Source organism: Amblyomma mixtum, chromosome 8 (genome assembly GCF_055824585.1).
Source record: "Amblyomma mixtum isolate Tamu chromosome 8, ASM5582458v1, whole genome shotgun sequence".
Classification (NCBI taxonomy): Eukaryota; Metazoa; Arthropoda; class Arachnida; order Ixodida; family Ixodidae; genus Amblyomma; species Amblyomma mixtum.
The window spans coordinates 53,345,656-53,360,443 of NC_143019.1; the positions used below are offsets into that span (position 1 = coordinate 53,345,656).

Here is a 14,788-nt window from a genome sequence, read left to right on the forward strand (position 1 = left end):
ATCTCTGAACGCCCTGCGTGAGACCAATGTTGGGTACTAGCGGACGACGCTTTGTTTGATAGCTCAACCCTCAACCGCCGCGCCGCAGGGGTGGTAACAGCAACAGCAGGCTGGCTCTTCCCTGTGGGCGCGCCGAAGAGTTTCGAAACTGAAGTATATCTACAAACATCGGTTGAAACCGCATGCTGAGCAAATGACCAGTGGCAGAAATGCCGAAGCAAGCTGGAAATCTCATTCTCGAAAACAGGTACCTGCGTAAGACGAGGACAAACAAGTAACATATAAGGCATGCATGCGCTTAACTTCCAACTGGTTCATTTCTCAGAAAGAAGGCAAAACTTATGCATGCATTATCTAGCGGCCAAAAAGCAATGGTTTTCACTCAAACGTGCAAACCTGGTCAGGGCCACTTTGAAAGAACTCTCTTTCCACTTTCAAGACATATATGCCAATTGCAAGAAATGAAATTTCTCAGTGCACATGCAAATAAAGTTCGTTACGCACTATCAAAATGCATTTTAATTCTATGCGAGTGACCAAGTGGTGTGCAAACAAATGATGGCAGCAGCAGTTCCTTTTCATGCGCCAATGAGCTGCGAGAAGTAATATAGAGGCTTATCAGGGACACGACTGCCACCTTGTGACCTTTCTGGCTCATGGACAAGAAATGGAAGAAGGAATCGAGGTGGCAGGGGAGCAAAGGATGAGCAATGAGCATTGTCAGTATGTGATGGGAGCACTCTACTGAAACAGGTTGCCCTGTCTGCAGCTGGGTAGGTGCCAATGGTTCACCCATTTCTATCATCTGTCCCACCTTGAAAAACCGATTGCTCCATATCAAAGCTTAACACAGTATCCATAATCGACTTTGCATGGGGCACCTAAAAAATTATCACCTCAACAATCTGATAAGCTGTGATCATATCATCAAGATTTGTACTGGTATCCAGGTAAGATAATCCTTTATCATTCAGTTGCTACCCAAGCAGTGCAAAATAGTTTCAAATGTCAGTGACGTTATCCTGACGTTGGATTGACAAGAAGTACACAAAATAATGTTGCCGCTTAATCTGTGTCAGCAGTCAGGCAAAACATACGCACACCTTACACGAAAAAAAGGACCGTTTGCATACTCTGCAAAGGTGAAGGAAGCGCAGAGCAACTTTCGAAGCAATAGATCGCAAAGCGCCACTTTTTTGACAGTGCATTAATACACGCAGTTACCGCATCAAGCATTTCCACGGCGATCAAATCAACAATCAATCATGTACGAGCAACTGCCACACAGAAACATTAAGAACCTGAAAATGTCATCACGCTGCGCACACATAAAGATGAGAGCGACTTTCAGTGAGCTTCCCGATGCCTTCATGACCCCCCTCATGATGCCTTCAGTTTAGAGCCAGTGACACACTCCAGCGGAGCGAAGTTAATGTGACGTAATTCTGAAACATCATAACGTACTTCGCGCACTGTTACAGTAACATGACATTTTGTTGCCCAAAGTTGCATGGCAGTTGTTACAGGCAATGGTGAGGCAACATTCTGCATTAATTATATAATTCCATCATTGTACCCATCTTCAATTTTAACTAGGATGGTTACTCAGACATTTAGTTTCCTTTACACATGTTAATAAACGTCTCTTACCTTTAGGCTTTCGTAGCAGTCACTCATACTCGTAGGAAAGGCCCCCACAATTCTCCAGTAGCACACCATAAACGCCTTTCAGCTCACCTAAAGCATACAGAACAAAATAAACAAGACTAATCACAGTGTCTAACACAGAAAGTCCCATGAACATGAACATGCCTGAAGAACTCTGCAAAAATGAGAGATGTGCAAGAGGAAATCACCACCACAAATAAACTTTACACCAAAATAGAGAGATGAATATTTAATAATGTTAGCTTGCAGAGGAAATACGCCGCGTTAAGTCCCAGTCATAATATGGCATTTTAGGACGTAAGCTAGATACGAGTTGGACTGAAAGATCAATTCCGGGGGATTTCCTAACATGTTGAGTTGACTATCGCATTGCAGTTCCTGGACCTTCATGTCATAGTTCCAAAGAATAGTGGTTCAAAACGTTGAGAAAAACAGTTATAAAACACCAGAACACCGTATAAAAGACGGGAAATTCAAACCAAATCAAAAGATTTTGACCGTGTGAGACGCCACGGATACCGTCAAAAAAACCTTGCGTCCTTATTGGTTAGCTAAGCCGACAGTTTTTTTTTTGCAGCAAGCTCAGAGCGACTATCGCCGGGCGTGCAGTTCACGATGCGCCGCACGGAAGGTGGCCCGCAGAAATTGAGCTGATTCACGCCACCATGCGGGGAAATTTACAATAAATTTGCGCCGAACGAAAACACCCCCCAGCGGCCAAATTCTGCACAAAGCGTTAGAAGACTCTGAAGCACGTGCCGGGAGAGTTTTGGTAAAATGCGTGAAGGTAAAAAAAATTCCTGAGATGCCGTTTAAGGTATTCCTGACCTTAATTCAGTGTATTGGCGCGCAGGAAGGCAAGCTTGACCGTAGCGACCATACCATCGAGGAGACTGGTTTTGAATCTGACAGGCAGAGTGTGGGCTAATTTCCGGACTACTGAATCAGTCTGTATTACCAGGCCCTATTGAGGTAATAACCGATGAAAAACGTAGCACTCACAACATGCTTTTCTACACCACCTAACTTGGAAAGATTATTAGAAGGGAATGTGACACAGAATGCGAGCGCTGTTTTTATGAAATAAACTCGTCATTTTCCTCTACTCAAACTTGTTTCAAGTAACAGACATTATAACTTTGCCCAGCAACAACCACAGGGATTGATCAAAGCATTAGGTGCAAATCATTGTGGTATAGAAAGCGCTGGATTCCAATATGTACGAAGCAGCGGAATAGACGAAAAGAGCGAAAACCGGGTTGTACACAGCAGTGCATAGCAACATAACATGTGTAAACAGGCGAATACATTTTACCACAGTCTCGAATGAAAAAAAAAAAAAAAACATGATCGAAAAAGAGAGTTTAAATGCTGTTAATGCGGTTTTGCGAACTAGCGAAAAATTGTAAATAAGCAAATTTGATGCCAACAGATGTCCAGGCCGCGGCAGTCTGCCCGCAGTAGATGGCTCGAATATACAGGACGTTAAAACTTAGACTTTACTGATTTTTTTTAAAAAATGCGAAAAGCCGTACGCTAGTGCCGCTTTTGCTCGTTGGTAATGCGGCCAGGCGGAGACAAATTGGGGTAATTTTTGTCTGCATGAATTCAGTAATTAGCTAAAAATAAATTAACTATTTATTGCCTTATGTAAGCATGCATATTTATATTTTAGAACTTGGGGCATTTGCTTTTGAGGGCTATACCATTTTCTACAATTTTAGTAACACGCCTGTGCCCTGAGATACGCACGTCTAAAATTTCGGCCCAGTTCGTCTAATTACGCATGCGAGACCGCAGCTCTCGGCGTGAAGCACCTCCGTCGAGTGACGCAGCTGTTGCGTATTGCCCTCTGCCTTGCAAGAGTGCACAGCGAGCGGCATAGCGTCTTTCCACCATCTGTAGAAGCAATAGCTTAAAGAAGTAGCGCTACTTTCTCGCCGACCGAACAGTGATTCATCGGTTTCGCGCGCCAAGAAGGAAAACGCTGCCGAGAACGAAAATTCATCCGCGCCGCCGCTCGCTGTGCACTCTTGTAAAGGCAGAGGGCCATACGCAAAAGCTGCGTCACACGAGGGAGGAGCTTCACGCCAAGGGACCAATACGATTTACTTCAGTCAACTGTATTCGTGCCCAGTTTGCATAAGCATTTCTTTAGGGGGTCACATTCATTGCTTGACGAAGTTCACAATGGCTCCACCTATCATCAGTTAATGCTAAAGGACTGATAAATGGTAGCTAGCCGCAAGTAAAAAATTTGAGATCGGAAGATAAAAAGGTTCGTACAGCGGTCTCGCCACATGTGGAGAACTTTGGAACGAGGGTGCAGGAGGGCCGAAAGGAGTGCAGTTCTGTGGTTCAGGGCATCAGCGAGATGGCCGACGAACGGATGCGGAGGTATATCAATTTGGTTTACTCTTACCGTCGCCTCAGAAGGGAGGGCTGTCCTTGAGGATTCCGCTAATGGAGGTGGCGTCTAGAAGATAAAACATTCCCGAAAAAATTAGTATGGGCTTCAGGAAAATTGTCAGTAAGTACGTACACAGGGTGACATATATTCTTACCGTGGTGCACCAACCCGCGGAACCAGCTGGTGACGGGGATCTTGAGAACTAAATGACAGAAACGAGGGAAATTTTTTCTTGGTGTAAAAGTGTGGATGTTCACATCTTGTCAGCATACTGGAGATTTGAAAAACCCTTACAGCGCTCTCGCCACCGGACGGGGTCCAGGGGAAATCACTCTCAGAGGGGAGTGGTGGCCTAAAAGATGGCATCCTTATAAGGCACTGGTATCAGGCATTAGGGCTAAGTGTTGCTCTTTGACCCTTCATGACACATGAATATTTTATGTGGTGTTTTACAACGTTATCGATATTGTATATGATAAATGAGGAAGTTATAAAAGTTGAGATAAGAGCGGTGAAACAGAGTTTAAGTGAAGCTTTCTGGGAATTCAGATTATGCGCAATTATTCGAAACGTCTTCTAGTGTCGGCTGCGGGGCAGTTCAGGAGAACGTAATGCCTGCGAAGGCAAGTAGTGTGGAAGTGACGTAACACCGGGAACAACGGGGCCCCGACATGCCGTTAAGCTCCGTGCAAGAGTGGTCAGTGAAGGTCGCGATCACGTCCTCCTACGTCGCAGTGAAATCAGATGATAGTTGTAAAGCTCGGCCCATATGTGTCTGAATTTACTTTCGCGCATCCGCGAGACATTTGTACCAGACAATGCGTGCGCCGTATTCTCCGATTACAGTATGTTAGTTTTTCTGCCTGTAATCTAGTGTTTGAGACAGTGTTTTTCGTAATATTACGTAAAGGTTGTTCGTATCTCTATTGATGTTTGCTGTACGACGTGCCCTCTTCGATGCACTTTGTATGCCCCTTTCTATTCTGGTTCAAACTTTGAAATTTCATTCTTTGATATTTTCCGAAAAGCTGGTCAAGCCTTGTGGTGCTCCGGTAGAATAGCTTTAAAATCTCCGGGACCGTCTGTTTTTAACTACTTGTTGAGAATGTTTTTGTACCACATTTTCTGGATGCGTCTTGCTGTTTGCTGTAATCACATTTGAACTAAGTCATCACAATTGAATTATATCATCAGTCCAAGAGAGTTTATAATGCGAGAATACGACGTTCATACGGTGGTCAAGCCATCGATGGCAGAGTCCGGCAGGGAGGACCAGTTAGGGTCCGAAGCGAGCGAATGCGTGGTTCATCTTGTAACCGCCTCGGTTGCATAACCTGAATCCACGAAACAGGTTGGTTGGTTTATGGGGTTTAACGTCCCAAAGCGACTAAGGCTATGAGAGACGCCGTAGTGGAGGGCTCCGGAAATTTCGAACACCTGGGGTCCAAAGGTGTGGAGGGTTCGGAGGAGCCCTCGGGGCTCCTGGGGACTTCCTACAAGACAGAAGTTTTAAAAAATGGTTGTTGCTTGCCGTAGAGCATTGTCGGTGATACAGAGAGGATAATGTGAGTGTTTCGTTACGTAGGCCCTCAAGTACTCCTAGAAGAAAGCTGAAATGGTTTCACGCGCATAACAGTATAATGCGCATCCCTCAACTTCCTTCAGCGCTACAACGTGACCGTTCGACACCGTCAAGGCAGCAGCCACGCTAACGCGGCGCGCTGTCCCGCCTCTCAAATTCCTTCTGGGAAGAAAGCTCGGCTCTGACACCACAGTGCCCGCTCGGAGGGTGCGAACTTGCGGCTGAACTAGCGACAGTGGCTTAATATCAAGTGAACTTCAGAGAAAGAGATTGTTCGCGAGAGATTCGGAAGTGCTTTGCTCTTGCGTGCTTTTACTTTTGCATGTTCAAGACATGCACATGAACGCGCGTCTGGGCGCATACTTTCCGTTGTTGTTGTTAGTGGCTATTCATTATTGATAAAAATAAAAATGCCAGGAAAAGATGTTGCTAGCCGCGGCACCTGTCACCGAAACCTAAGCACCCGAGCTGCGGCTAGCGGGAATAAAAGCACAGGGAGAGGGAAAAATAGGGGGAGCGATAGAGGAAAGTATAGAGGTAAGGCGGCAGTGTACACTGTGCACAAGTACCGGATATACTACATTCCTAACGTTTTGTGCGTTTTACCGAGTTAATCTTTTAAGTGTTAACCGAGTCTAGGAGCGAAAAATTCAGGTTCGACTCGTCGTTTTCTTTTTCTTTTTTGCGTCTTATTGGTCATCGTGGCATTGTCCGCAACCTGAACATGCAGCGCTGACCGACGAGGGACAAAGGAAGGACGAAACACACAGAGCACTGATGTCAAACCAAATTGACCAGCAACACACCCTGCCCGTGTTCATTGCCCGCAAGTTGGACAGAAACCCAAGAGCCTTATTTTTCTCTCTTCGCTACTGCACAGCGTTCCTTCTAGGATTGCATGCGAGCGTTCGTACACGTTGCAGGTGTGCTAGGCTATGTTGTGCAATCCACAGGTAACTGTGGATTGCACAACCCTACTTTCACGGGTACTAAAAACCAAGTGTATCCTCACATTTAGGATTACTGACCACTTCCAAGCACAACCATTGCGTCGAGCGTCCTGTCTGAGTTTTTAAACCGCTAACATTTTTAAACTGCTCCCTTGAAATGGGGTTCCGCATGCGGCACTACGCTTGGGCGTGACAGCGGTCACTGCATTAAAATGTAAGCCCCTCAAAATATCTACGAAGGCAGAACAGGCGGCAACCACTGGCGTATAGCACAATTGGTAGAGCATCGCACGCGATATGTAGGGCTCCTGGGTTCGCTTCCGTAACGGACACATCTAAAATGATTGCTCAGTCGCGCCTTCCAACAGCAACAAAAACAGAAAAAGAGACCTTGGTTCCAAACACTCTTGCGTTCTTTAGTACCACTGAAGGTAGTGATTGATAGGTGAACTGTTCAATAATATTTTACGTCGCTCTTGGAGCTGCAATTTCGAAATTACTTTTCTAGACGCGTAGAAATTCCAGACTGCTTTATTACCTCACCAAACCATGCTAGAGCTGAGCTTCCACGAAATGTTCAAGCTTTGTTGGAGGGTCGGGGCCTGAAGGCCAGACTCTCTCACTCTGAAGGACAGAGTGATATCACCAGCCGACAAATGCGCTGGCACCACAGCTTCCACGCCACTGTCCATTATACACACGACGGCAACAAGATTAATGTGTGGGGGGAAAGAAAACAAAAACAGATGGTTCTTACGGTTTCCCCCCAGCTGCTCAGGCTCGTGGAGGCAAGGGGAGGCGGCGACGGAAGCTGCAATGAAAACGAGAATATCAATTAGGCCGGCGGCTCTGCCGGCTGTACTGTTGTCCGACGGACAGCTGTGTCTATTCGTAAAGCCAAAGTGAGAAAAAGCAGTGCAACAGCGCCCGATTACTCTCTGAGTAAACACTCTGGGTAAACACATGCAACGCAATTAACCCTCCCCTGAAATCGAGATGAAAACATACGAATAGTGACAGGCAACATTTCTCGAAGAAAGCGTGTTTACTGCGGGACACACAATGTGCCTCTTGTACGACTAATGCTAAAAGAATATTATGTAACTGTACTGTACAGACTGGAACACAAAGCTCCTCAAGGATGCACGAAAGTGCGTACAATCAAAGCAACTTTAAACGTACCCCCTTTGCCAAAAGTAACTGAGCAGCTCGTTTTTGTTTCTGAACTGTCTAACTGAACACCTACAGCAGCCCTAAAGACCGAACGGTGTCAAAACGTGAGGACGAGGGCTCACCTTAGTCTAGACACATTAAGAGCTTAGGGGCTGCCATACGTGCTTGGCTACGTGGTTAAGAAAGGAACGACTGTTGCCCGGTTACTTTTGGCAAAGAGTGTACATGTTAAACACTCGTGGCTTCTCATATATTTGTCAATGGTGGTGCACTTTTCTGCACGGGTTTTTCCAGTGTTCACGCGAAATAGCAGGAACTTTATTTAGCATTTCACCTGAGTGCCTAATTTTGAGTGCTGCCCCATGGTTGGAAAAATGACGCTCGTAGATTTTCTGCTGTGCTACCCTTGCCTTATGCAGAGTGTTATTTTTGCGATTGCGCCGCTAGACATGTGAGCCTTCGTAGAAAACGCAATGCAGTTGTTTGTCCGCTTTCTGTTACAGGGGAGAGCAAATCACTACACAAATAAAAATTGTACGAGAACAGAGATGAACATTTCATAATGTTAGCTGGCATTGCAATTATGCTGTTTTAACTTGTCAGTTGGAAATATGCCGTGGTAACATGTCAGTAATAATGTGGCATTTTTGGACCTATGATAAATACGACGTCGAGTTGAAGATCAATTCCGTATGATTTGCTAATGTGTTGAGTACACTAGAGCAGTATATTTCCTGGACCTTCCTGTCTTAGTTATGTTGATTAGTGGTTCAAAAAGTTGAGAAAAAGCTATAGAACAACAGAAGACAGCAGAATATGGAGCCGAGTTGACGGCACTTTGCACGCAATAGGCGGCTCGAATATATTTTTGTAGTTCTCCGAGAAGGGGTTGCAGTGTTGTGAATGGCACGCTCCTCCACAACCGAGATGTCGACCTCAACTTCAGATACAGAAGCTTGAGATGTGCGGGTGTTAATGTGCGTCCAGTGCCGCCTCGCAGATCTCAATTCCTGGCTATTCCCAAAAAATGCTAAACTGCACTTGCTCGTCCCCAGTCAGCGTTGACGTTTTGCAGAAGGAGCGTCTAGGTAGACTGGCTTTTCGTAGCATGAGAGAAACAGTTCAGATCTGATAAAAAGAAATCATAGAAAGTAATATTACCACGTATGAACAACAGTAGATATTCCTGAGAATGTTTGTAGTATTTGTTTGTTCATTCTTCAAAGCTGCCGGCACGCCGCTTTATCGCTTTGTTTGTGATGAAAGGCGCACCTAGATTCATCTCGATGGATCGCATCCAGGCGGAGCCTGCTCTACGTTGTTCCAGAGTGTCCTAGTAACTTTACAACCTTTATCTCGAAGGTTCGCTAACCGCTTTAAAGAGAGCACGGCCGAGAGCGGCAGTCATTCTGTTCGACGACGCCCAGCACGCTTGTTGCTGCGCCACCGCCGAGTGATTCAGCGCAAGTCGGGCGGGCGCAAGTCAGCCAAAATAAAGAGTTTCGTTTCGAAGTCATTCTCGCTGTTTGCTGGTTCGTTGGACTGCAGTCACCACAACTTGCCATTTGGTGGAGGTGCTAACGGATGTCCCTGTCGCCCTCACCCCCTGGGAGCTGTCAAAGGAGCCGGAGCCGTCTCGAAGAAGATCACGAGAAAGCCGCGGAAGCCGTCCCGACCGAAGGCGAAGGAAGAAGCAGCCGTCGTCTCCCGAGGAGTGCACCAGAATTCGGACTGGCACCAGACCGCACGCGAGCGAAGAAGGACTCCTCAATTTCGACGTCACCAATGGCTGCGACACCAGCCCCCATTATTTTACACCAGCCCCGACTGCCACCCACGTTCAACACTTCAGCGGGCGAGGATCCTGAAGAATGGCTGGAGCAGTTTGAGCGTGTCGCCGTGTTCAACAGTTGGGACGACCAGTCTAAAGTGAGCCATGTTTTCTTCGCCTTGCAAGGACCAGCGAGAATTTGGTTCGGAAACCACGAAGCTTCACTAGCGACGTGGGAATTATTCAAGCGGGAGTTCCTGAAGGCCTTCACGAGCATCATCATGAAAGAAAAAGCTCAGCTGCTTCTACTGTCACGCATCCAACACCCGAACGAGTCAGTGTCCGCATCCGTAGAAGACATGAAGCGCCTTTTTCGATGAGTCGATCCTGACATGACAGAGGAAAAGAGGGTGGAGCTTCTGATGAGTGGTGCTAAAAAGGCACTTTTCGTTGCTTTGACCCGCAATCCACCCAAGGCTGTCGCTGAATTCACCAGTGACGCAGCCGCCATTGAGAAAGCTTTGGAAGCACGAGCCCGCAATTTCCATCGACAGTTCCAAGTGACCTCCACAACCTTCTCGGATGGCGCAGCATTCGGAGGCAACCTTCGGGATGTCATCCGTGAAATTGTACGAGAAGAGTTGCGTCTCCTATTACAGCCTTCAAATCACCCTCAAGTTGCGACCCTTGAAGAAATCGTACGCTAAGAAGTGCAGCATGCGCTTGGCGCCCCGTCATTTTCGCCTTTAGCAGAAACTCCAGCCTTAACCTACGCCGCTGCAGTACGCAGACCTCAGCCCCAACCATAGAGCCGAAGTCCGCCTCTTCGACGTGAACCAGCTGTTCCCAAACGCCGCCCCCCCCCCCCCCCCCCCCCTGACGCCGCCCGCTCAGCCTACGAACGACGCCCCAGCCCCAGGAAGTGCGACGCCTGGAAGACTTCCGACAACCGGCCGCTGTGCTTCCACTGCAGCGAAGCCGGTCATGTACTTCGCCACGGCCCGTACAGACGCGTCGGCCTGCGAGGTTTCACCATCGACGCCCCACGGCCATTCCCCGGCCAGCGACCACGGGAGATCAACGACTACCTGCACAGAGGGGAGTACGTGTCGTCAAGCCGTCTTCCCCGCTCGCGGCCGCCGTCCACCGCACGTTTTGCATCACCGGGCCGCACCTACGCTGCGGCTGTTCTAGGAAGGCCCCCTAGCCCCCGTAGAGGAAACTAAACAAAGGAACCTATAGAGGTAAGGTTGCCTGCCGAGGAGGTTGCCTACCGTATGAAGACGCCGCACCCACTACACCGACGCCGCATACAACGACAACCTCGACCACGACGCGAACCACCTTCAAAACAACGCCGCCATCAAGAAAAGCTTCGCCCAAACGCCCCACCTACGATTCACATACCCGATGAAGCCGTGACCCGACGCGGAGGACGACGTGCAATGCGAGAGCCAGGACATCCGATTTAGAAGTGGTTATCGACGGCCGGAAAGTCACCGCTCTAGTCGACACAGGAGCCGATTATTCGGTGATGAGCGGACCATTCGCTGCGCAGCTGAGGAAAGTAACGACCGCTTGGGACGGCCCACAAATTCGCACCGCAGGGGGCCACCTCATTACGCCATCAGGACGATGCACAGCGCGAGTGACTCTCAAGGGACATACCTATCCCGCGACCTTCGTAGTGCTATGGCAATGTTCCCGCGAAGTGATCTTGGGCATGGATTTCCTTAATGAGCATCAGGCGATCATCGACCTGCGATCCAAGATGATCACACTTTCCACGGACGAGGCCATCCCATCGATAAGAACTCCGCAACATCACGTTGCGCTTAGTGTCCTGGAGGAACAAGTGAGTGTCCCACCCCGCTCAAGCGTTATCATCACCGTAGGCGCCACGGAAGCGAATAACACTGAAGCCATTATCGAGGAGAACATGCAGTTGCTTCTCGACCGAGGAATCAGCATCGCAAGAGGCATCGCACATTTCCGCAAAGGACAAGCCGAAGTACTGCTGACTAACTTCAGCGAAGAATACCGGCACGTTAACAGAGGAACGACGATTGCATTCCTCGACGAAATATCCGACGTACGAGACTTCTTCGCGCTCTCCAACCCATCCGTAGAAGATTCGCCTGACCAAGAGAACTCGCCCACTTTCGACATAAACCCAGCCCTGCCCCGGAAGAGACAAGACCAGATCCGCACTCTACTTCGAAGCTACAGCGAGTGCTTCTCGTCATCGCCGAAGGTCCAACAAACGCCGATTGCCAAGCATCGCATTATAACCGACCAGCACGCCCGACCTCTCCGCCAGAGCCCCTACCGAGTGTCGCCGCGAGAACGACAAGCCATCCGGGACCAAGTGGAAGAAATGCTGCGCGACGACGTTATCCAGCCTTCAAAGAGCCCCTGGGCGGCACCTGTTGTCCTAGTGAGAAAGAAAGACGGTGCACTTCGATTCTGCGTTGATAACCGGCGCTTGAACAACATCACAAAGAAGGACGTCTACCCTCTCCCTCGCATCGACGACACATTGGACCGGCTCTGCAACGCTAAGTGTTTCTCATCGATGGACCTCAAGAGCGGCTACTGGCAAATTGAGGTCGATGAAAGAGATCGCGAGAAGACCGCATTCATCACTCCAGACTGCCTCTTCGAGTTCAAGGTGAAAAAGTTTGGTCTCTGTTCCGCACCAGCGACATTTAAGCGAGTAATGAATACAGTGCTGGCAGGCCTGAAGTGGCAAATTTGTCTGGTATATTAAGATAACGTCGTTGTGTTCACCTCGAGCTTTGAGGAGCACCTAATAAGGCTTCGAACAGTACTAGCCGCAATCAAATCGTCCGGCCTAACCTTGAAAGCAGACAAGTTCCACTTTGCCTACGAAGAGCTGGTCGTTTAGGCCACATCGTTAGCAAGGAGGGAGTACGCCCAGACCCGCAGAAAACAGCTGCTATCACAATCTTTCCGCCACCGGCCGATAAGAAAGCTGTGCACAGATTCCTCGGACTGTGCGCGTATTACCGACCATTTGTCAAGAACTTTTCGCGCATCGCCGAGCCACTGACCCACCAGACAAAAGCAGACGTGCCATTTAAATGCGAAGCGCCGCAAGTTTCAAGGAACTTCAGCGTCGTTTACAGTCCCCGCCGATCCTCGCACAGTTTGATAAAAGCGCCGAGACTGAAATTCATACCGACGCAAGTAGTGCGGGCCTAGGCGCTGTCCTCGTTCAGAAAACTGACGGAGTGGAGAAAGTCATCGCATACGCTAGCCGTTCCCTGTCCAAAGCCGAGGCTAATTATTCGACAACCGAGAAGGTGTGCCTTGCCGTCATCTGGGCTACGTCGATATTTCGCCCCTACCTGTACGCACGACCATTCAAGGTGGGCAGCGATCACCATGCGCTGTTCTGGCTTGCAAGTTTGAAGGACCCCTCCGGCAGCCTCGCTCGGTGCAGCCTGCGCCTCCAGGAGTTTGGGTTGGGTTTATGGGGTTTAACGTCCCAACGCGACTGAGGCTATGAGAGACGTCGTAGTGGAGGGCTCCGGAAATTTCGACCACCTGGGGTTCTTTAACGTGCACTGACATCGCACAGTACACGGGCCTCTAGAATTTCTCCTCCAAAGATATTCAACCGCCGCGGCCGGGATCGAACCCGCGTCTTTCGGGTCAGCAGCCGAGCACCATAACCACTGAGCCACCGCAGGAGTTTGACGTCGCCGTCGTTTACAAGTCCGGGCGCAAGCACTCTGACGCCGACTGCCTGTCATGAGCCCCTGTAGATGCACCGCCACCGGATGACGATGAGGACGCTTTCCAGGGACCCATCAGCTCCAGCTCTTTTGCACAACAGCAACGCTCGGACCCCGACCTAAAATGCCTCAGCGAGTACTTGGAAGGCAGGTTTCTTCACCCCCCGCCTCGTTCAAGCGAGGATTGCCTTCGTTCTGTTTACAGAATGATGTCCTCGTGAAGAACTTTGGAGCGAACAAAACAACCTACCTCCTTGTACGTGCAAGTCTGCGCGGAGAAGTTCTTCAGGCTTCACACGGCGAGCCGACAGCAGGACACCTCGAGTTTTCTCGCACCCTCCGCCGCATTCAAAACAAATATTACTGGCCACGAGTGTCTGGTGATGTCGCACATTATGTGAAAACCTGCCGAGATTGTCAGCGACGAAAGACCCCTCCAACTCGACCAGCAGGATTTCTGAATCCCATTGAACCCCCCTAAAGTCTCTTTCAGCATGTCGGGATGGACTTACTTGACCCTTTCTCGAAGTCAACATCCCGAAATAAGTGGATCATTATAGCGACTGACTACCTGACCCGCTACGCCGAGGCAAAAGCCCTAATAGTGGAACAGCGGCAGAAGTCGCCAAATTTTTCGTGAATGCATTCTTCTGGGACACGGAGCCCCCGATGTGCTCATCACGGACAGAGGAACAGCATTCACGGCGGAACTGACGCAAGCCACCCTGCGTTACAGCCAAACCTACCACCGAAGAACAACTGCATACCATCCGCAGACCAACGGACTGACCGAGCGCCTGAACAAAACCATCGCTGATATGCTCGCCATGTATGTCGATTCCAAACGCAAGACGTGGGATGTTATCTTGCCTTACATCGTCTTCGCATACAACACCGCAGTGCAGGAGACCACCCAGATGACGCCTTTTAGGCTCGTACATGGCAGGTAGGCCACGACCACGTTAGACGCCATGCTGCCCAATGTTACCGAAGAAGATAACGTCGACATCGCCTTCAACGCGGAGAAGAAGACCGAAGACTTGCCAGATTACGGATCAAAGACCAGCAGCGGACCGACGCCAGACGCTACAACCTACGAAGACGCAACGCGAAATACAAGCCTGGAGACCTAGTCTGGGTTAGGACGCCCATTCGCCGCCGCGAATTGAGCGAAAAACTTTTGCGCCGCTGCAAGGTTCTTCGTCGGCTAGGTGAACTGGACTATGAAGTCGTCCCTGACGAAATGACTGCATCCTAGCGACGCCGCGCACAACCAAAGGTTCTCCATGTCGTACGTCTAAAGCCCCATTATGCCCGCTAAAGCACATTGTGTTTACACCCTTGGTGTTAATTTTTTACAGAATCCGCTATAGTTGGCTGCGGCCGCATTATGTACTAAAGCATCGGGTCGATGCTTCTTTGAGAGGGGAGTAATGCCGCAAATGTTCGTAGTGTTTGTTCATTCTTCAAAGC

General features: G+C 49.1%; 1 protein-coding gene across 21 annotated transcripts in view; it reads right to left on the minus strand.

Annotated features, from left to right (window-relative positions):
• The window catches only part of LOC149332453 (uncharacterized), a 200,834-nt gene that overhangs the window by 53,205 nt on the left and 132,841 nt on the right, over positions 1-14,788 (minus strand). For 10 of the 21 annotated variants that reach the window (XM_089558022.1, XM_089558031.1, XM_089558033.1 and 7 more), the window contains 4 exons: positions 7,368-7,421; positions 4,233-4,280; positions 3,955-4,144; positions 1,651-1,737 (listed from right to left, as the gene is read on the minus strand). In XM_089558022.1, coding sequence (XP_089414148.1) covers positions 1,670-1,737; positions 3,955-4,144; positions 4,233-4,280; positions 7,368-7,421 — 360 coding nt within the window. In that variant the 3' untranslated portion in view covers positions 1,651-1,669. Of the gene's footprint in view, positions 1-1,650; positions 1,738-3,954; positions 4,145-4,232; positions 5,572-7,367; positions 7,422-14,788 lie in introns of those variants that run through there. The other 11 variants (XM_089558040.1, XM_089558038.1, XM_089558039.1 and 8 more) reach the window with 7 other exon arrangements.